This window comes from Ochlerotatus camptorhynchus, unplaced genomic scaffold (assembly GCF_037179485.1).
Source record: "Ochlerotatus camptorhynchus isolate MF236.1 unplaced genomic scaffold, CSIRO-AGI_Acam_v1.1 ptg000244l, whole genome shotgun sequence".
In the NCBI taxonomy this organism is placed as follows: Eukaryota; Metazoa; Arthropoda; class Insecta; order Diptera; family Culicidae; genus Ochlerotatus; species Ochlerotatus camptorhynchus.
In genome coordinates, this window is record NW_027040734.1 from 4,569,928 (window position 1) to 4,593,651 (window position 23,724).

At 39.7% G+C, this 23,724-nt stretch overlaps 1 protein-coding gene across 1 annotated transcript; it reads left to right on the plus strand.

Annotated features, from left to right (window-relative positions):
* Nucleotides 1–6,248: 6,248 nt before the first annotated feature.
* LOC135704657 (pupal cuticle protein Edg-78E-like) lies at nucleotides 6,249–19,610 on the plus strand. Its single transcript, XM_065226141.1, has 2 exons — nucleotides 6,249–6,383; nucleotides 18,498–19,610. Exons 1-2 carry the CDS (start codon nucleotides 6,372–6,374, stop codon nucleotides 18,894–18,896), a joined length of 411 nt encoding a protein of 136 aa, XP_065082213.1. The 5' UTR covers nucleotides 6,249–6,371; the 3' UTR covers nucleotides 18,897–19,610.
* The last annotated feature ends 4,114 nt before the right edge of the window (nucleotides 19,611–23,724 follow it).

Consider the following 23,724-nt stretch of genomic DNA (forward strand, 5'->3'; position numbering starts at 1 on the left):
GGCCTCGAGGGTATTCAAAAGTCGCTCTCTGGCGGCGTCATTATCCGTACATTGCCAAACTGCGTGATCGATGGCATCGTAACCGTTTCCACACCGACAGATGTTGCTGTCCACGAGGTTTATTCTATTGAGATGAGCATCTAGTGAGTTGTGGTTGGACATAAGTCTACTCATCACGCGAATTCAATAAATGTTATAACTGCTTTGATTTTAATATCTCCCGTTCTAGGCTTAATAATCTGTTTCATAATGTACTTTTAACTTCCTGACGGTTTCTGTTTACTGTATTTAAATTAAGTTAATTATGTTATCATTAATATCTTTTTATATGTTTAGGACTTAGTTCAAGCAAATATATCTGTAGGATTCCATGTTAACTGTTGGTGAAATAAAATAAATATATAAATAAATACTATTAGTTGAAATAAATTTAAAATTTTAATCCATTATAGCGAAAAAATATCGATGGGACTGATTTGCGGTTATTTTGTTAATCATATCACAAAGTAACCGCATATCAATCCCAGCATGCCTTGACTCTTTTAGTTTGCTGTCGCGTTCGTTGCTTTAATACGGTCGAAAATAAAATCTGTCGCGTTCTTCTCTGTGTAAAAGAAATTATTTCTGGGTTCTTACACAGCGTCTGCTTTGGAAATGATAAAAACTCACGGGTACGGTGAAAGTTCCGATGAAGAGTGTCCAGGATTCGATCTTGAAGTTAGGGATTGTGAGCGGTTTTTGCGTTACGAGCATGAGACTGGTGGTGCAGGAAAAGATCCCCAGCAACGATTCAGTGTCAGAAAACCGGTGTTCACCGAAGTATGTTCATGATTCGGACGACAGCTTTTTTGAGATGGACGGAGATATCGAGGAGTCAAGCCAAGCTCCGAGAAAAAGGACCCAAAAAGAAATCTGGAAGCTCGATATGGTGATGAAACGGAGACGTGCACATGCTGCAGTTTTGGAGGATTGTTGCTGCACCAAGGAATGTGCCAAATTGGTATCAAAATATGACAGGATCGACACCACCATTTTTTTTTTTTTGGACACTATGCTTTGGAACAAAAATGTTTCATGCGAGCAAGGGTCCAGCGTAAAGCCCGACATCGTTTCACGTCACTCGTATGATTTTCACATTCGAGCTGTGGCAAGTGACGAATCGCCGACCGTGTGTAGAAAGTTCTTCCTGAATACGTTGGGCTACGGGGAACACTGCGGGTAATTTTTCTTTGATCATAGAACTAATACGTTAAACCTATTGTTTGTTTTGACCTTATTGCAGAAATATTATCTACCGATTCGTTGATGATGCTGACGACGATGATGCTCTATCGAAGGCAAATATGTTCGCGGCACTGGAAAGCGTGATTCATTCAGAGCACATATCGATAAATACAAACCGACCATATCACATTATCTACGTGCTCATGCTCCAAATCGACTGTATTTGCCATCGGATCTAACCAAAACGGCATTGCACCAAAATTACCAGGCAACTCACGAGATCGGTGTCAGCTATCAATTTTACGGGCGTATCCTGAAGGATATGAGCATATCGATGGTAAAACTTAGACACGATCAATGCGAAACATGTGTTTCGGCACTTCAACATCAGAAAACTTCCGGACATACGACCGAGGCTCCACCATCAAACGACTCTTGTGCCACATGTAAGCAATATAGTGAACATCTTCAGCTAGCCAAAGCATCCCGTGCGGAGTACCGTGAGGATGGTGATGTCGTCAAATCTGGGCATGTTGTACTGGCGGTTGATTTGCAAAAGGTATTTCTAATGAATAATTATATGTGGTTGTGATTGGAAACTTACGCTAACCATTGTTTCCCCTTTAAATAGGTCATGCAGCTGCCTCGTTTAGATGGATTCAAGACAGTTGTGTTCTCACAAAGGCCTTTAATGAAACCTGCGCTCCTGTCGGGAAGTACACGCAGACAATTCCTGTTCTGGCATGTGTGTGGAATGAAGCTGTGAGCGGTCGATCGTCTAGCTGGATGTTTTCATAGGATTATCACCAGATTTAGTCGTTTGGAAACGCTTGTTTTGTGGCTGGACAACTGTGCGTCCCAAACAAAAATTGGAATCTTTTCCTTCACCTCATCCTTCATATGAATACTAAAAATGTTCAGATGAAAGAGTTGGTTCTATTTTTTTTTATCAGGACACACCTTCATGGCAGCAGACAGCTTCCACACTGCAGTTGAAGCTGCAATGAGACCAAACGCACACATCCGGAGCAACGAAAAATGCAGATATCACGGGTGGTGGATTTAATATGAATCTCTGAAAGCCAACGCAGGAGTCCAGAAACTGCCACGGAATTGGGAAGTTTATGCACTTCTGTATTGCCTTCCAGATGATTCACGGATTTTGAAGCAAAAACATTCACTAACATTGCCTGTTGTAGAGTTCCAGACATAGATACGCTATCCGGCACAGAAACAGAACCACCAACCGGCCGAATCACCAGGAAGCATTTAACGCTCAACCTGGACTAGTTCACGATTGATTGAAATAGAATCATTGCTACTCCGTCACTAGACATTTTAACCTCAGTCCCCAAATAAAAATCATTACAAATGAATCCAAAAATATATTAATTAAATACCTAGCAGTAAATCCTTTTTTTTTTTTGATTTGCTGATTTATTCGGCATTGGACATGCTCATCCTTATCTTCACCATCGACATTATCCTATATAGAAAAGCTGTGTGGCGACGTGGACTGCCCCGTCTCTAGCTGGAGCAAATATTTGCATTTACGTAGCACTTCTACGGATTGATTTCCTACGGTTAGCTGGGGACGATTTTGGGAAAATTGAACTGTAACGAATTGATTTCCTGCGTCATCCATTCCGCCTCCAGTAGCTCCTGGATGGTGATGCGAGTTTTGGGATTCTTGTCAACGGATTTCCTCAACGTCCACGAATGGGTTCTCCAAGAACAACAACACGTACAGTGACAACACAGAGGGCCCACATTTCCAGTTCAGGGCAGGAGTAGCGGTTGCCTACCAACACTTCCGAACTGCAGTACTCGGTCATTAGAAGGTAGAAAACAGTTGCCCTTCCTGTACGAACGTCGCCGATCCGAAGTCAATCAGCTTGATATGGAAATGGTGATCGATGATAACGTCCTCATTTTTGATGTCCCGGTGCAGAATGTTCAATGAGTGCATTCCCAATGTTCCTCACCAGCGTGTAATAATGTTTGCTGTACTCTCCGTGGTTCAATTCTTCATCGCACTGCGACATACGGGAGACGGAACTGGGCGGATCCGAGTGCTGCGCAGCAGCAGTATTCTCCATGGGGTGCCCATTCATTTGATCTGACGTTGACGTGATCATTGTCTTTGACGGCTCTTACGGTTTGAAAAAAAAAACATTTCGACAGTGAGCATGCATAAGGGCATATACGCGATGATCCATTCTCTTCATCGATTTTCTATTTACATTGCTGCAGCTAAGCGAAGCAATTTTCTGGAATTTGTTCAATGCAGTGATGTAACAGATTGTATTGGCTTTCAAATGCACCAGCAAACGCACCGAGTATCGTTAATCCAAGCAAATTATTAACAAAACAGACAATCGCCGAAGAGCATCGATCATCACGTTTACGCCCTTATGCATGCTCACTGTCGATTTGAATTATCACAATACCGGGTTGCCAAACATACAATTATTCACACACACAAAATCAGTCCGATGACATGGCACTCTCAGGACAGCGTGGCACACTTGAGGTACACTGAGAAAAATGTTGGCGCAAAATAAGTGTGTAGAGTGACCACCCCTTGTCCCATGCGCACTAATTTTGTTCTCTTGTTGCTGATGCAATGGTGCTTGGTGTGCTCTCCCATATCCCTTTTTTTAACCGGTGTTGCTTTGACCTCGCTGATCTACACAGAGAAAAAGTTACCTTAAATTTAAGTTCTTTTTACTTAATTTTGGGTAATTTTGAGTTTTGCATCCCACTCTCACTTTTTGTTGTTGTCAAAAACGGAACGAGAGATTCGATTTTCTCATGACTTTCGTTCAATAAGCTAGGGGAAATGGCCCATGGATCTAAGATTGGGCCCATAACTAAAAACCCCCCTTTTTATCAATTTTATCTAGAAGAACGCGTCATTGGGACGGTACTAATGGATGTTTTTGGTCGCTATTGAAAATTTAGACAATTGCTGAATTTATGTATGGGTCCAAATTAGGGCCATTTAGGCCGAGGGGGATGACCCATCTAAATCTCAAATCTTAATGCTCAACAAATCTCACATTAGAGAATCAATCTTCGAAACACCTTCATTCATTTCCCGCATCTACTTGCATCGCGCATCACCTTTTTGCAGGAAATCTTCAGAATCGTCATCAATCTTATTCCCGCAGCAAAACATATTTTTTTTCCTGCATCGTAGATAGAGTCGTCTCCCTCGATTTAGGCCGACATTACATCCATTTCCCCTACTAGTGAGTATATGAGATATTCTCAAATTTGAGTCAATTGAACTTAATTTTGGGTAGAGTAAGTAATTATTTTTGCCGTAGTCAAATGTAAACTTCTATAAGCGGTTTACTAAAAATTAGCTTATTGAACGGAACATGGGAGATGAGTGAAAAGAACTTCATTTTGGGTAATTTTTCGGCACCGTGGATGGTCGTTACAGCTGAAAACTGGAAAAACCATCTAGAGAAAACCTTTTGAACTCCCCACGAAAGATCTTGAGGTAGAAGGGGTGGATCCCGTATCACAACATAAATATGTTTTGAAGCCGCTCCAACCATTGAAGATCTTCATTGCACTCTTTCTCAAATGAAGTGTGAAACAATTACAACTGCGCAGCTCAAAATTGGCGATGCTACGATGAAAACGATTCCGCAACTAAATCAAGCCACTTTCGCCGCAATTGATGAAATTCATCTTCATGATCTTTATTGCATTCACAGCATTCCACATTGTCTTCGTCTTACACCAGCAAGCATCATTGTCTCTTATTTCGTTGACACCTATTTTAAATGAGGTATCCAAAGTCTGGAAAATACACTCATTTTCATTCGTGCGTTCCTCCATTCAACTGTCAGTTTGGAATTAAGTCATCTTTCTCCATTTACAAATCACATCTCAACAGCTACTGCAATTCACCTCATCCAATCGAGACGCTAAAAATTAATTCCACACTTTCGCCCAAGCGAAATGCTACAATTTCAGAACTTAACACCTTTTCGCAGACTCATTATTACATTCCAGCAGCTCTGACTGTCAACAGTACCTACGTTCGATATATGTATGGATGTAATTCTATCCAGCCTCATCTTCACCCTTCGCTGATGATCGCAATGACGTCCGTCGTTTAAGGGATGTCACTCCGTCGTCGTCGTCGTCGTCAGTCGCGGTCGGCTTGCTCTTTGACTGTTCGCAAACTGTCCCACAACACTAGCCGCAGCACCACCGTAGCAGAGTATTGCGATCGTTGATGAATGATTGTTTAGCTGAAACCTCTTTGTTTAGGTTTAGTCCAACACGCTCTCTGAGATTGTTTTGCCTTCGCTTTTTTTTTTGCTCCCTGTAGGTATCTACCTACCAGCAGCGATTAGTAAGACCTCCTCAGGTGCTACCCATGTATGTGATCTTTCTGGGGTTGTTGGGAGGGAAGAAGATCTCTCGCTCTCTGCGGTGCACGTTGATGACGATGATGATGCTGGTAAGGCCGCAGCACGCTCGTCCGGAACACAAACACCGAGGTGCAGCAGCAACAGCAGCCGATATGTAGGTGCCAAAGGGGTGGTGGGTTGATTTTTTTTGCAAGATCTTGCTCTTTTGGCAGCCTTCCGTTCGTCAATGGCTTATGTAGGGGTATGGGTATGTTTGTTGTATATGCACGAGGGGCCAATAAAGCATCGGGCTTAAGTCAAGTACGGACGTCGTCGTCGGGTACACACAAAAAAAACAGATTCCGTGCAACAGTAACAACTGGCTGTGTGGAAAAAGAGAGGAGAATTTTTCGGTAGGCTCTCCGTCGTCGTCGAACGTTTTGTGGTAGGCTCCCTCGCCGCGCGATGATGACGATCATGGATGATGGTTTTAGCAGCACCCGGGATTTTGAATTACCAACGGGGCCGGCGGGGTGGGCAATGGAACTGCTGAGGGGGGAGGGCGGGGGGCGCCACCGCACACACAACAAGAGGCGAGTAAGTTTTAGTTCGTGACTTTCTTCAACCAGTATAAAAAGCGATGAATTTTGCTGAACGATTGTCAGTCTTAGTTTAGTGGTCACATCATTAATTTGATCTGCAAACAGAACCAACAGTTTTTCGCAACATTTACTACACTTAACCGTACAACAACAGTCAATTCTAGACAAAATGTTCCGATTGGTGAGTTGCTGGCATGGTTTAGAACGATGAAGATAGTTCAGAGTCCTAACGGCAAATGGCTCTGGATGGTGCGATATTTTGGGCGGAATCTAGGATCAGTGAACAGTGGAGCGATCAAGTGCAAAAGGACTCGCAGTGTTCGACGGTCAGAAACAGGAGTGCATTGAGGACATTAGAATATTGACAGTGGCTGGAGTAACGGTAAAATGCAGGGCATTTGACTTAGTCGAAGCCAAATTGGAAAAAAAATCGTCAATCATCCAGAAGTTTTACTGAAGTATTGAGCATCATCACAAAGTTGCTAGATAAGTCTGGAAGCTGCATTTAAATTAAAAAAAAAAAACAAGTGTATTTGTAACAAATTGAGTCATTTAGAATTAACAGTTTATTAAGATGACATTGTAAGGTCTAGATGGCATCAATACCTAATACTAAGGTAGTTTCCTGAGGCTAATTTTGAAATTGGCAAGTCCAATGAAAAGTCCATGTCGGGTTCCGAACATATTCCCGTAATTTAAACTGATTTGATACAATTTAGCCATTTAATGTTCACGCTTAGAAAATATCAGCAACTTTTTTTTCAACTGCTGAAGGTTTGAAAAAATGTTCACCCTTTAGGTGGTGTTGATCGTATTTTCACAAAAATAGTTTCGGAAATCTATATCATTGTTAGCACAACAATCCTATCGTTTGACTGAGGAGGAGTCAATCATCAGTCAAGAAGTTATGTGAAGTTCTCATGGCAGCTTCTTTAAATTTTCATTGGTTTTAATTTTCAAATTCAAAAACCATTAACGAGCAAATGGAAGCCACTCGTAAATTTAGTATATCATCAACATAATAACCAAGTTGTATGATTTATTTGATCCATCTTGAAAACGATAGTTTTTCAACGGTTTGCCATATAACTGTAGTGCTTGTAGGAAAATTTGCCAGCTACTGCACAGAAAGCCCAAGTATCAATTTGGGGTATATCATGGACTTGTAGATCGTGATTTAGACTTGAATAATGTTTTAAAACTTCGATAAAACTCACAATGTTAGCTGGGCAGTTTTGCTGGAAAATGGAAACCCAAATAGCATATTTGTAACAAAATAGTTGTGATAACATATGTGTAATTAACATCCGCCACAATCAAGTTGCTTTAACATTTTGCGAAGAAAGAGTATTGCTTTAATACTTAAAGACATAACATAAGCGATCAAAATATTTCTATCCCGATTTTTACTCTCGCCATAAAAACAATAAAAAAAACCTCGGTTTGACGTTAGACTCTTTCTGGTTTTTATGTAGGAAGCTTTGATTTAAAAATGCAAACATTACATATTTCAAATTACTTAGAATTTAATGTGGTTTGAAGTAGCACCTTTCAAGAGAATGCAGATTTATAGCAATGCATTTAGTTACGTGGTTCACGTACATAAGTAATCTATATGTTGGTAAAAGAAAGTCTAAGTTTGTATTGGTACCTAACTATGTATGTCACGAATGAATGTTCCTCAAATGTCTTTTAGTTCTCGGTAATTTTGATGATTTGTGCAATAGACAATGCGTGATTCGCTTTCTAACATACACATAAAATAGAAAAAACCTTTTCGGCCAAAATTCCTCGATACTTTAAATCTTCATAAGCTTAAAAACATTGCATTTCCGTGATAATTTTTGTCAGCAATATCTATAACAGGAAGAAGCTGATAACCACACAACTCTTGCCTCCGCCTTCCCAAGCACACTTGCTGAAGGGAATACTATAAATAATAATAAAACAGAAATTCACTAGAAATCATATAATTCAAGAGAAATTAAAAAATAAAATAGTGAATATCTATCGCCTTGAGCCGATCATAAAATAAATTAACACTTACAGGGTCATTCGGAATAACTGTCATTTTTTTTAAACGCTTGTATGATTTTTTGATATCAGTATATTCCAGATATACTACATACAGCTTTCCCCCGAAGAACGCGTTACCCACTGAGTTGCACCCACCGCTTTGTCTCGGTGGGTTTTCAACAAAGCGCTCTGATTTTCTGCGAATGACTAGTTCTCCATCAACCCTACTCACATGCAAAAAATCAGACCGACTGGTTGAAACCCTGCCAAGAAAAAGCGGTGGGTGCAACTCGGTGGGTAACGCGTTCTTCGGGGGATAGCTGTAAATAACCTTTAACTTAGCATACTTTAAATCAAATCTCTCTCCCTTTACCTTTAATTACCAGCCACATTTGACACGAAAATTAACCACAAAAAATAAATGTTTCATTCCTTCGAAGAGAATTCAGCTTCTACAAGATAACACACGAATTCATACAGATTTATGACATGCTCCATTATCACATCCATGGCTACTGGAAATTAAAAACAAATGAAATTTCAAATCCTACTATCAATACAAGCTGATATTTGTACACACTTTAAAACGAAAATACTTGTACCACTGGCACAGCCCATTACCTATTAAGAATTTCATGTGAAATCGGTGACAGTTATTCTGAATCACCCTGTACATTCCCTGTTTCAGAAGAAATCGACAGCTGGTTGAGGCGTAATTTTTTTGTTAAATCAATCGTCTAATGTCAGATGGGGGTGATTCAAGGTGTATGGTAGACTAGCGTAAGAATATGGATAAATAACAATAAAAAATCATATTACATTGATCGATTATCTTCGTCGATTTTCTCTTTCGTTAATAACTTAGTATGCATGTTTTTATGAGTAATGGGTAACATCCAGAAAAATGCTGAGATAAAAATTAGAATTTGATGCGTAAAACAGATGTCCTCATTGAGACACATTCAAAGCGTATCGGAACCAACATATCGAAAGGGTGAAATTACTTTTGCAAACAACGACTTCAATTTCCGACATTATCTAGTGCTGGGCTGTCTGCCCTATCGGATCGTGTTGCTTTTGTTTAACGTGGATGAGCTGCTATTTGATAGCAATTGCTTGTGAGAGATAAGTGTTGTTTATCAATTTGACAATCATCAAGCTTCTGCGCCTGTTCAGCATTTTACGAGCGCTTATGGCCGCCACAATCTGGCTGACTTTTTGGTAGGGAACATATGATTTGACGTTTGGGTTGTGTCCTTTGACTTGTAAACGTTCAAATTTTATCGTTTACACGTCAAACGACTCAAGCCAGACTTCAAATCTTATGTGCCCTACCAGAAACTCAGCCAGATTGTGGCGGCCTTAAGTGATCGTAAAATGCTGGATAGTCCATTCTACACGCACAACTATTGATAGCCCAAAAGTGAGGATAACAATAACAAACCAACATTTTTGGCTGGACCGAATGTGAGGATAACAAACTTCACACTTGAAAATAGGACTACGTAAGTGTGCGTGTTATAAACGTCAGAAAGGTCAATAGTAGCTATAGTTTTACGCATATACCGACAGTTGCTTATGGAATTTTTCCATAGGAGTAAAAAGTTACAGAGTCTTCCTCAACGCGAACATCACAAGAAGAACATAACGCGTGCATACAATCCGAAGCTAGCAGGCTATCAAATCTGTCTTAATCACATATATGACACGATTGTCATTAACATACACTTTGCGTGCTGTGGGGAACGTGCTGTCAAATCATCCTGCTGATCATTTTTGTATGAAATTAGTTCTAAACTTAAATGAACCATGTAGGTTTCTTGTGACTTGTTAACGTTTGGCACCAGTTTTACGAGCAACGATTATTCGTATCTGACAGCCACATCCCGCCCCTGTTTGTGTGAACCCGAAAAACTCTGGTTCTCATGTTCAATTTTACTTCAGTTTTGACAGTTGCTGTAAGCATTCCGCCATTAAGCTCCGTGCCTTCGTGATGCGGTGTTTGTCGCTAGCATTTTGAGGAAAGTTTGTTTATTTTTTTAAATCATGTTTTTGTCGTAAGCGCTGTCCAAGTTGTTGCACAAAGATATATGTAATAATTTGACGTAAGACTATTCCCATTAACTCATGTTTCTCAAATTAATTCTTCTAAGAGAAACTACTAACGTGTCGAATCTATGCGGTAAACATGGAAGACGCTTAAAATGATGTTGTGGACACTAGCGCCACTGTCATTGGTGGCAGCTTCATAAAACCAATGCTCTGAGCATTAACATGAGTGTTAATGCTATTCACGGTATTTCAAATCTAACCAAAAATTGGTAGAATCCTGGGCTGATGCAACCTGCGTACAGCTGGGTGATGCGGAAACGCATCTCAAAATCTAACCAATTTCGAGCTGTCAAATCGAACCAATTATACCGCTCTCTCGGTATGAAAAAACGAATTCAAGTATTGCAGTCCACCAATATGGAAAATATTCAAGTTCACCTCGAATAATTATAACGTGGACCCCCGTTAATCTGAACGACACTTCGTGTAAATTAACGGGGTACATTTTTGAACTTCTAGTAACCCTATGACCAGCAGAAAAGCGAGTTTTTTATAGTCTTATTTGCTATTTTGTTTTGATTCTACGTTCCGTTTCGCATCGTTCCATTTCGCTTTACTCCATTCCATGTGCTAAATGACGTTTGAGCAATTTTTAGTTTGCAAGGTGTGGAGATGAGCGAGGTTCAAACCCAAAAGTGTTCAGATTACCAACAGTGAGATTACCGGGGTCCACGGTACAGTCAACTTTCCATGTATTGATGTTCTATATCTCGATATGAGACCAGTTTTTCCTATATGTCGATGGTCATCCCGGTCCCTTCAAACGGTCCAGTAGGCTATTCATGTTCTATAGCTCGATCTCTTCATATCTCGATGGTGCCTTCAATATCGAGATATGTAGAGTTGACTGTATTTATGATAGGAAGTATACTATAGTGAAAACGTAAAGCACATTTCGACAGTGAGCCTGCATAAGGGCGAATACGCGATGATCGATTCTCTTCATCGATTTTCTCTTTGCATTGCTACAGCTAAGCGAAACAATTTTCTAGAATTTGTTCAATGCAGAGTAGTATTGGCTATCAAAAGCAACAGCAAACGCACCAAGAAACGTTAAATCTAGCGAGTTATTAACAAAAAAGAAAGTCGACGAAGAGAATCGATCATCGCGTATAGGCCCTTATGCATGCTCACTGTCGATTTGTACATAAGCACCAAAATCGTTTCTCTAAACTTTTCATCAAAAAATGGTTCATTATGCTCTCTTCGCTTTCATGAATTTACGAATGTAACAAATCAATCGATGAATCACGCTTGTGGTAGTGCTTGCTGCCAACCGATGGCGATGAAACGAATATTTCAGCACTGCCAACATTGAACAAAAAAAATCTCTCTGCATCACCCAGCAGTACAGTGGAAACTAGTGTTTCTATTTTCTAACCATTTCTGGATACCCGGGAAACAGCTGATAGCTCTTCCCGGGAATCAGGAAGTATTTGTATTCAGTTTATCAGTTAGGTAATAATTACAATTTTTGCTAGATATTCATCAAAACTTTAAATTTTTGACTTCTGAAGAAAGATCAACAAAGCACTGGCAGTTAAGCTTCTTGCCAGTTTCTTCCGGAAGCTACTTCGAAAAAAAAGATATGTGGCTTCCCCCGGAAGTTTGTTCTGGCTATCTCTGGAAGTTTTTCCAGACTTCCCCGGGAAAGTATTTTTTTATGATTTCCAATTAAAGTTTTTTTTTTTCACTAAACAAGCCAAAGGGGGTGAATGCAATGAGTTTCCCAACAATCATAGCTGATTAAAAGTTGAATAAGCAATTTTTGCCTGAATAAGCGCTTATTCAGTTTTCATTGTTTGTTGGGTTGTACCTAGCAACTTTCCACGAAATGGATACCATTGCCTACCAGGATTGTGTCATATGGAAATAACAAGGAAAATAATAATTTTGCATTTGATCCTCAAAATCATCCCCACCAAGATGAAGACCAATATTAATATAGGGAGCTGCACCGTCGGGTTAACCTCACTTTTTTGACATCTGGCAGTGGTTTGTTTGCATGGACTTAGAAAAAAAAATTTAAAAAAAAATATTGAATGATTTTTTAGATTTTTTGAAAGGAATATTTTTTAAACAAACATAGTCGGATATCATATCTTTTAATTCTTTTTATTTAAAACCACAAATCCACTTGAATCGACTAACAAGCAAAGGTAAACAAACCACCACTGGATGTCAAACTGATGAATGCGGGTTCATCGCGTTCATTCGTGACGTCAGCGTGCAGCATTTTATTGACAACAACACAGGAGATAATGAACATGCAGCCATGCAGTCACGAATGAAGAAAAACAAATGTTGACTTCGATACTCAGTGGTTGCCTTGATCAAGACAATGTTGTGTCAAAATTCAAATTCATGCAGGTAGTTGGTCTATCTGTTAAGGTTTTCTTCATTTTCAGCTAAGTTGAGTGTAGAAGAAATGCTTTTAGCAATAAAGCTGAGAAATCTCCGTCCGAATTGGGTATAAGTCGAAAGCAAGGATTTTACAGGAAAAAACTTTCCAAGGAATTTCGATAAGAATTGGGATAATTTCAAGAGCATCTTGTAAAGACTTTCTAGCGAATTCAAGAGAGCATTCTTTAGCAATTCTATGGAGAACACCAAGATTATTCTGAAAAGAATGCGAGGAAAACTTTAGGTGAGCTCTATGGAGAATTCCAAGGGAGCTATCAGTTGATTTTCACGGCATTTCTGAGAAGCAATCCATAGTGATTGTTAAGAAGAGAATTTCAGAGGAACTCGATTTAGAATTAAAGGTAAATTCTGAGGATATTTCCATCGAAATTGTAATGAAAATTCTAACGGCAATCCAACTGTAATTTCAACAAAATTCTGACATGAACTTCAAAGAATTTCTGACAGGAACATGAAATGAGATTCTTATGAGAATATATATTTTCTGTTGTAGAGGTAGTAGTAGTTTTTTTTATCATAGTCACTTTCACAGTCTTGGGTCCGGAAGTGAGATTTGAACTCGTGACTTTGGCGTGAGAGGTATGGATGCAAACCACTACGCCGGAGCCTTTCCCAGTTAATGGTAGATTTTCATGGATAATTCCAAATGAGTTTTAAGGAAAACTTCAGTGAAAATCTTTAGAAGTAAAAGATTAAATTCTGAAAGTGATTATGAGCAACAATGAGAGTAACTCAAAATTGTCGAGTGACTCATACTCCTAGACGAAGTAAAATTTTGATCGATTTTCCTCATATTCAAGCAGTTTTTCCCGGAAAAGAGAGGAAAATTTTGTTCATTCACTCAATAGCTCAACTTTTGGCAATTTTGAGTTGAATTCGACCCAATCACTGAGTTATTTTCCTCGGCCGTGCGCTTTATAACTCCAAAGAAATTCTGATGAGCATTCCAAGGAAACTTACAAAACACCAAAACCATCCTGACAGGAATTCCAAATGATTTCTGATAACAACTCGAACGGAATCCAAATTTAATGAGTCCAAAGGAATTTTAAAGTTTACTCCGATTATGAAATCAGTATTAGAAGAAGAAGAAGAAAAATTATATCCTGAGGTAAGGTAAATTTTGAGGATTTCCTGCCGATCGAGCTTGATGTTCGCTGTCCGTAAAATATTTACTTCTCACCTACCGAACGGCATTCGCTAACTGAAATGCAAATACTCTAAGGAAGCCTTAGCGTGAAACTTTAAAGGCACAAATGTCAGCTTCCATAAAACATACAAATTTGAAATTGATACTCCTTGTTTGCTATGCTACTACAAACAGAGAGTAGCAATTTTAAAATTTGTATGTATTATGGAAGCTGACATTTGTGCCTTTGAAGTTTCACGCTAAGGCTTCTTTAGAGTATCACCTTAAACCAGCTGTCAAAGGCATTGCACCATTCTGACAGATAAATGTCGTTTAACTGTGAATGTGTTTCAGTTAGCGAACATTCATTTCAAACACATTTCAGCTAAAGATCTTTCTCTTAGCGAAGATGAATTTAGATGCGAAAGTTTAAGATGATTGTTCAAAGATTCATTTACTAATAAAGAAAACAAAACAAAGACTCTGATCACCTATATGAATGAACCGGTTCTGAGCGGTTCCCATAAGTGATCCGTTTTGCCCATCTCTACCGTGAACGGGAATGATAATCAATGTCAATGTCTGCTTTGGCATTGACAAACGTTATTAAAGCTCATGACAGGTAGTTTCATCTCGCGATAATGACAAAACTTGTTTTGTAATTCTCGCATGACGGTCTGGTCAGGTTGGTTCATCTCGACGGTGGATTGAGTAATGTTTAAATTGAATACTTGAATTGTTGAGGGACATTGAAGAGTATCGAATTAAATAAGTGCTTGTGCAAGCACTCAAATTTCATGAACCGTATCATTATGTCGAGGAAAACAGTTTAAACTAGTTAATTCAACCTCAACTTCCTTCAAGCTTTTGACTGGTTGGCTAATGGGTGAAGAGTGAGTTGGGAAAATTGAGGTTAAAATCCAGCCCAGTGGCAGGCGCGTAGGCAACATGTTATACCGTGACAGCGGGCCCAGCACAACAAAATAAACGATTTGAGCCCGGGACATGCTGCCTACTGTCAAACTCTGCTGTTGGTATAGGCTTTGTCACTGGCGTGTTAATATCTTATCCTACAAACCCCACTGACCAAAATCACACAGCTAAAGTGTGGTCCAGTTAGAATCCACACTTTAGTTCGGGAAGTAAGAAATCAGCTCTTGCTCAGGATTGGTTTGACGAGTATTTTACGATCACTTATGGCCGCCACAATCTGGCTAGGTTTCTGGTAGGGAACATTACATTTGAAGTTTGGCTTGTGTCCTCTGACGTATAAACGAACAAATTTGAACGTTTACATGTCAAACGACACAACCCAAACGTCAAATCATATGTTCCCTACCAAAAACTCAGCCAGATTCTGGCGGCCATAAGCCAGTAAAATGCTGGATACATGTTGCCTACATGAAAATGACGTCCTGTCATTGGCCTGGGTTTGACGTAACAAAATCGTTAGGGTTGACAAAATCAAACTTTTTATAGCACTTAAAAACAAACAATATTCGAAATTGCTGCCATAATTTGTTACACACGCGTTCTGACAAACTGGCCATCTCTTCACCATCCCGGATTACCTTACCAGTCTTTTTCAACATCCGCTTGATCTGGACAAAGCGGGTTCAGTTCATAACTGGTAAATTTTTTAAGTATCGTTCTTCTTCTTCTTCTTTTTCTTCGCATTTCAAACTTATTGTTCATCGCATATTAGCTTATTGCGTGTAAATCTTGTACTGAATGTACCGAAGTGCTTAAATCAAGGTGTCAATATCCCATGAGTTTGGCAACCCTAAAATTAATATGACTTTTGTGATGTAAACAAACACATTTTCAAGAACTCTGGTGGTTCATGGACATAGTACTTTTCGTCCTCATTCCTGAGCTTCTAGCAGCCAGGTCCCGAAGCAATTCGAAAACATCGTCAATCATTTCAGAAAAAAATTACTATAATTTCACAAATTTACTGATTTGTTAGGGTTATACCAACAATCAATACGAAACTAACGATTTTAAATTGGCTCGCTACTTGACAAGCCTATTGCTCCCAAGCAAACGGTTAACGTATTCCATTCTAGTTGAAATTCTAGTACTACGCTATGTGTGTTTTAATTCGCTATGAAAGTTTGACAGATAAAATGAGGGGTTATTGGTTTTTCCTATGTTTCGAGGGATGAATCGATTAGCTTGGGACCGAAGAGAGTACCAGACCTGAGCCAAAAAGTTGAGCACGTTATTTCGGGACCTTCTAGTCTTAGAGTTACCTCTATGGTTATACTTACTGAGAAGTAAAATGCATCTCGTAGAAATTATGGCCACTTTATCCTACCTCAACGCTGGCGGAAGCCTTTGTTATTGGAAGCTCTTTATGCCCCTGCTCAGTACAATCAACAATCAATTAGAAACTAAAGATTTTAAATTGGCTCACTACTTGACTAGCCTATTGGTCCCAAGCAAATCGATTAACGTACCCCATTCTAGCATAAATTCCAGTACTACACTATGTTTGTTTTGATTCGATGTGAAAGTTTGACAGATAAAATGAGGGGTTAGTGGATTTTCCTATGTTTCGAGGAGTGCATCGATTAGCTTGGGACCGAAGATAGCACCAGAGCTGAGCCAAAAAGTTGAGCTTGTTTCTTCGGGACCTTCTGCTCTTAGAGTTACCTCTATGGTACAATCACTCAGATCCAGGAACATTAATGTACTGCTCCACTCTGAGAAAGATTATTATGATTGATTTAAAAAACATTTTGCTTTAAACTCCCGACTTCGTAGTTCACAGTTTAAACGACTATTCACTATTTGCCCACTGAACCTAGATCCAAGATCCAATTCAAATCTAGTGTCCTTACCTTGTGGTAAGATTTTCTCAATATGAGCGTCCGAAAAATTCGCCAGCAAAAAAATGCACCGCTTCTCGAAACTTTTTTCAAGCCCCTTAAATGCATTGACCTCGCTTCAAAGTAGCCACAACAACAACAACCCCTTAGTCGGTGGATATCATAATAGTTACCACGCACGATTATGTTCAAAAGCTCCCCAACGGAGCCAAGAGATCAGTGCGATCTTCTCCCATAACCTTGCTGCGCCAGTGACCCAGTGTGAGACCATCCAAGAAACATGATGCAGTTAATGAGCACCCAAGCAGGCGGATGCTCGAAGATCTCCAAGAGGCACGGCTTACTGCGCTAGACAGCTCTTTCTTTAATCCGGTGGCTGGGTTAGGCTGCTTGGATGTGGTACCCATAACACAATGAAAAAAGCATCAATTATTACTCACCGCTCCTAAAGCGCGCTATCAACACCAAGCGATCTGATGATGGGCGTAGAATGTGTGGAGGCATCCAAAAGAGATAAAGCTGGGATTATCAAAATAAACACCCCTTACCGACAATCCCAATCAAATGGCAGAAAAACGAGCGTTTTTCTGTGGTTAATCGATTGATTGGCTTGTTTTGTGGATTGCTCGTGTGGAACGAAGTAGGTAATTGGAGACAATTATTATTCTTCGCAAGGCTTTACAACGATGGATGGAGGTGCGGTTATTGGAATCCGATCTAGTCACGTGTTTATTGCTTCCAATTTATAGCAAGCTGCAAAGCTTCGAAAGGTGCACTCATTTTATCAGCTGACATTTGTAAGCACTGTAACAAATGTCGTGCATGATTTGGTACAATGTCTACAAATCGTCTTCCCAACGAAAACGAAACGAGAAATAAACAAAAGCAAACTGAGCAATTATCAACCAATGCATTGCGCTGCAGTCGAGATCCAATCAAAGTCGTGCCGTGAGGCAGAACCCGCCTCTTTCCTGCTGTTTCCGCAATGACAACACTGAACAACAGCAACAACAACAAGAGCGGCGCTTCCCATTGACAGCATTCAATTATCTACCGCCGCGCGGATTGTGGCGCTTCTGCCGTTTGGTTGTTGTTGTTGTTTCGCGCACTTGATCACACGTGCGCAGCGAGGAGGAAAGAAGATGATGATCTTGTCTCACGAGGTGAGAAATTGCGCGGTTGATCATCATCATCATCTGCTTGCCTGCCTGCCACCATTATGGATGAGTGAGTGGGTACTTTGTGAATGTAAACAAACATCACTTTCAAGAATTTATCGCCTTACAACCAGTTCGAAGGAAGCTCCCGGTAAAAAAAATGATGAATATTTTGATCGGACGACGTCCTTGGAGGTAACTTGAAACCTGATGCCCATGTGTGGTCAATGCCGCGGCGCCATTTACGACCGCAAACGGGGATTGATTGATTAGGCATCTGTAGTTTTGTAGTTTGAGCAATTTTTACTGGCGATGTGCCGTGCCCATCATCCATTTGGGATCGTCGGAATCGTGATTGAAGAAGCTTCCCTTCCCGCTGCTACAGCTGGGGAGGGGCTGACAGGGTTCTCACATGTCGTCGTTAAATGTCAAGGAGCTCCAACTATCGGATAAGTTGCCTTAATCTTCTAATTGTGCTCTAACGAGAAAATCGTGAGTCGTTCGTGAACTGATCCGCCGTGAAACCGGCTCAGCCAATTATCTCTACGATCCGCCAATCCATGTCGTTGTTTCACGTTTCAGCATAGCTCACCAAGTATCTCTCATCTCTTGCCTTTCCACAGATCATCGTCTCCGCCCTGGCCGCCGTTGCCCTCGCCCAGAACCCGGACGCCGAAGCTCAGATTCTCTCGTCGGACAATGTCGTCAACCCGGACGGTTCCTACGCCTGGAACTACGAAACCAGCAACGGAATCCGTGCCCAGGAGGAAGGCGTCGGAGGCCAATCGGCTCAGGGTAGTGCCTCGTGGACCGACCGGGACGGAACTCCAATCCAGCTGACCTACGTCGCCGATGTCAACGGATTCCAGCCACAGGGTGCCCATCTGCCACGTGAAGGCCCAGCGCCTGCCCACGTCCTGAAGACCCTGGAATTCATCCGGGCCAACCCACCCAAGGATGACCCCAACTTCAACATCCAGGCCCTAGAGGTGGAAATCGCCAGACTGCAAGCCCTTCAGTAAACCCAGAGTCCACGAAACCCCAACCGCGGGAATCGGAACTCGCAGCGACCTGTGCTCATACTCAAAAACAAACCAATCGCTAGAAAAAAGCAAAATCACAACCCATGAAAACCGACGAGGAGGAATTTCTTAAAATTTTGTGTAAATTTGTTGTACATATTCGCTAGTTTTTAATTTACCACTTCCCTTTGATGAGCGACACGTCGAATATCTTTCTTTACCTTGTTTTTATTTGTTCTGTTCCAGCATGCATTTAATGCACTGTTAAACTTGTGACAAACGACATCTCAATGTGCCCATATCGCAACTTAATTACCACAATTTTCCACCATTTACGTATTTTGTTTCTGAACAACGAAGAAGAAAGAGATTAACTTTAGACGTTAAACGTCATTGGATGAAACTGCATCCGATCTAATCGAAAGGTAAAAGGTGAAGAATAGCATCCCTACAAAAATCAAGAGGAAATAACAATACGATAGAACAGAAAATCGAACCCTTTAAAAAGATAAACAGAGAGAGAGGGGGGAGAGAGGCGAAGATGATATTAGAGCAACTTTTTTTTTAATTACTATTATTACCTTTTATTATTTCTTAAAAACCAGAAACTCAGCTAAGGATAGGAGAGAAAGTGAAAGAGAAGATACTATCTCAATGGATGACATAACTTGTTCATACAAACAATAAAGGATATTACTTTTATAAACCTAAAAATGTAGTGGAATTGTTATTGGGAACGGTTATGAAGGGACAAATGAAAGAAAGAAAACTCCACCCACGAAATCTCAACCATACACGGCGACAGTTTTGGGAAAATATCAAAAAATCAAATCCACCAATTCCCAAAGATCACGCTTGATTTTCGTAGACAAAAATCAACAAGCAAGCCAGTGTTGGAAAAGATCGCGATATTTCATGAAGTTCACCAAGGGAAAAGTTCGCGAGTCATACCCTAATAAAATGTGTATGGTTATTTTGCTCAACAACGTGTTCGGGTTAGCATCCAAACCATTTGTGGAATAGTTCAATCATTTGGGTTACCATTCGTTTATAATATTTTTCTATTAGTTAGTGAGTTTTGGCCAAGGGGTTAGTCACACAGCACATTGTGCCGGAATTATATTCTACACAGCTTGGGCACATCCATCGGCACATTTTCGGCGTACCTTCGGTACAATCTCGTAGGCATTAGATTGTTAAATTCAAAGTGTTTTGAATTTTCAGAGTTGGTTGGAAATGCTAACATGAAGCTTTAGTGTGATAATTTATTAGCTAAAGATCTTTAGAAGAGGGTAGGTGGATAGTTCCGTTAGAGTACGGCAGTATGAAAATTGAATAGAAGTTGAAAATGAGCGAAGGACCATTAATGCGACAGTAATAAGTCAAAGGCACATCTTTTGCCTAACCCGTACGATGTACGCGGTGACTTGAAGTATGTCTAGATTGTTGTATATAAAATGGGAGCACTGCTGGACAACTATCATTGAAGTTGTTCAGAACATTACGTGCTGTTTGACTGTGAACATCTTCTAATTGAATATACCAGAGGAACTCAGACCAGCAGTTCACTTATAGATCTAAATACGAAATGTTCGGAAGCCATCAAGTAAGTAATATGTATATTCGCTTTATTAGCTTTGTTTTGAAGCTAAAAGTTGAAAGTTGATAATTATTTGCATAGAAGCTACATTAGCTACTTTACAGCACAACGCTGGAAAGGTTGGCTTATAATACTGAAAATGTTAGTTGGGATATGTGTTTGATTGGAAATAGGAATAACTTTTCGGCAAGGTTGCAAATATTATTATTATTTAGCTTTATTTAGGAGGCTTTCAGCCTTAGGCTGGTTCGCCTCCAACTAGGTTGCAAATACTCATTTCAGCTAAAATAATGTTTTTCGGAATAATAAAACCAAAAGATGGTATGATGGCATGTTTTACTTGTAACTTACAAGAAGAGATGTAAAGTATGCGTTTGAAACATAAAACCTGTAAATTTTGCTTTCTATGAGTCACAATTAGCGATTTTCTGATCACTGAGTGAGTGAATGTGTGAAAAATCGTTGATTGCGACTCTCATGAAGAAATCAATTAAAATAATGTGGTTCGATGTAATAGAATTTTCTTAGAAGCTTATACCAAAATCAATACGAAACTAACGATTTTAAATTGGCTCACCACTTTAGTAGCCTATTGGTCCCAAGCAAACGATTAACGTACCCTATTCTAGTTGAAATTCTATTACTACACTATGTTTGTTTTGATTCGCTATGAAAGTTTGACAGATAACATCAGGGGTGTGTGGATTCATGCAGAACATGCAGGGGTGAGTGAAATAGCTTGGGACTGCTTGGGACCGTTGTTCTGGTACTGAGTGAGCCAAAAATAATAATGATTTTCTTCGGGACCCAGTGGTCTTAGAGTTACCTCTATGGTAGTAGCATAGAGGTAACTCTAAGACCACTGGGTCCCGAAGAAAATCATTATTATTTTTGGCTCACTCAGTACCAGAACAACGGTCCCAAGCAGTCCCAAGCTATTTCACTCACCCCTGCATGTTCTGCATGAATCCACACACCCCTGATGTTATCTGTCAAACTTTCATAGCGAATCAAAACAAACAAAGTGTAGTAATAGAATTTCAACTAGAATAGGGTACGTTAATCGTTTGCTTGGGACCAATAGGCTACTAAAGTGGTGAGCCAATTAAAAATCGTTAGTTTCGTATTGATTGTTGGTAGTAGTGTTGCCATGTGGTACAATCCAGTAGTAGTGGTGTTGCCATGTGGTACACTGAAAAATTGCAATAGCAGGTTAGTCACCAAAGTTTTCGAGCCGCTCCGTCTGTCACTTCGTTTGTGCTACTACTATAGAGGTAACTCTAATAGCATAGAGGTAACTCTAAGACTAGAAGGTTCCGAAATAACGTGCTCAACTTTTTGACTCAGCTCTGGTACTCTATTCGGTCCCAAGCTAATCGATTCGCCCCTCGAAACATAGGAAAAGCCAATAACCCCTCATTTTATCTGTCAAACTTTCATAGCGAATCAAAACAAACATAGTGTAGTACTAGAATTTCGACTAGAATGGGGTACGTTAATCATTTGCTTGGGACCAATAGGCTAGTCAAGTAGTGAGCCAATTTAAAATCGTTAGTTTCGTATTGATTGTTGCTAATAGTACGTTCAGACTACAGAGTTATAACAACCGGTCCGCACTCGTGTTTATTTCAGTTACCATGGGGACGTAATTTGTGATTAGTCCCGGTCCCTTTCAAATTGTATCATTATTTATATACGACCTTAAATTTGAAATGACGTTTCACATTCATCTAGTGATGCCCGATTTTCATTCGAATAATCGATTAATCGATTAACGAACCGAATCGGTAATATCATGCTGATATAAGCATTAACCTCACCAGAGGATCATCACCCATCGTTTCAAACATATGCTGCACTCTCATTTGTGGAAAAATGACAGCATAGCAAACAAAAAATAATCGATTAGATGTTAATCGAATAATTTAAAAAATGGACATCTCTGATTTTGGTGTGATTGTTTTGATAAAAAAGAGCGCAAAATTTCATCTCTATACCGAGGGGGAAGCAAAACCACAAAATTACCTTGCATACGGGAGATATTCATTTGATGAAAGGGACCGTGAAAGAGGACACTAAAATAGAAAGTTTTTCTTCCGACTGTTTCATCTTAAGCCTGGTACGCAGCTGAAAAAAAAACGGAAAAGTAATTTTTGAGGATTTTTCCCAAAAGAAAATTTGACAGCTATAGCCTGGTACGCAGCTGAAAAGTAATGACGTTTTTATGTGCTACCGGATAGGACACGGAATGCAAAAGAAATTACTTTTCCTCAGTTTCGTATTGATTGTTGGTACTACCATGAACTACATAGAACTTTCAAAAAAAAATTCTCCAAGTTTTTCTGATTTTTTTTTTAATTGACCGGAATTTATCGGAGCTTCCGCATACAAATCTTCAAACTTCCCTGAAAGTCTGGAATTTCTTGAATTTCTCGAAGTTATGAAGTTATTGGAAGTGCCGTTAATATCTCTGAAATTCCCAAAAGCTCTCTAGTTTAACTTCTTTGAAATACTTGGAAGTTCTTTAAAATGCCAATTTTTCTTCAAGTTATGTCCACATCTTTGAAATTATTTTGACTTACCTAAAGTTTTCTGGATATCCCTGAAAGTCTCAAATTTTCTTAAAAGTTCGTGCATTTTTCTGAAGCTTTTGGAACCACTTTAAAAATGCTGAAGTTTCCATGAAGTACACACAAATTTCCAGAAAATTTGCGTAATTTTTCTTTTGTTCCCGCAGTTTGCTTTCTGAAATTCTCAGTATTTCTTTAAATTCCTCAGACTCTCCTGAAGATCTGTATTGTTTCCTGAAATTTACAGAACTTCCCCCTTATGTTTTCCTGATGATGTTCCTGGAATTGTTCAGAAATTAATGGAACTGCCCAGAAGATCTTTATATGCCCCTTTAAACATGGATCTTCTGTGTAGCTTTCTTAATGTTTTTAAGTTCATTCCCTGAAGCTTTTTTACTATCCTTAAATTTTCGCAACTTCTTGATGGTTTCCTCTATTTATCTGAAATAAATGGAACTGCCATAAAGTTCTCGAAACGAACCTAAAATTTTAGGAACGTCCCTCAAGTTTTCACAGTTTTCCTGCTATGCATGGAGCTGCCCTAACATTTTCAGAACTTACCCGAAGTTCGCTTAACTTACTCATAGATCTTTAAGCTTAAATTTTCCTGAATTTAATGGAACTGCCCTCTTGATCTTCGCTGAAGTAAATTTTCCTG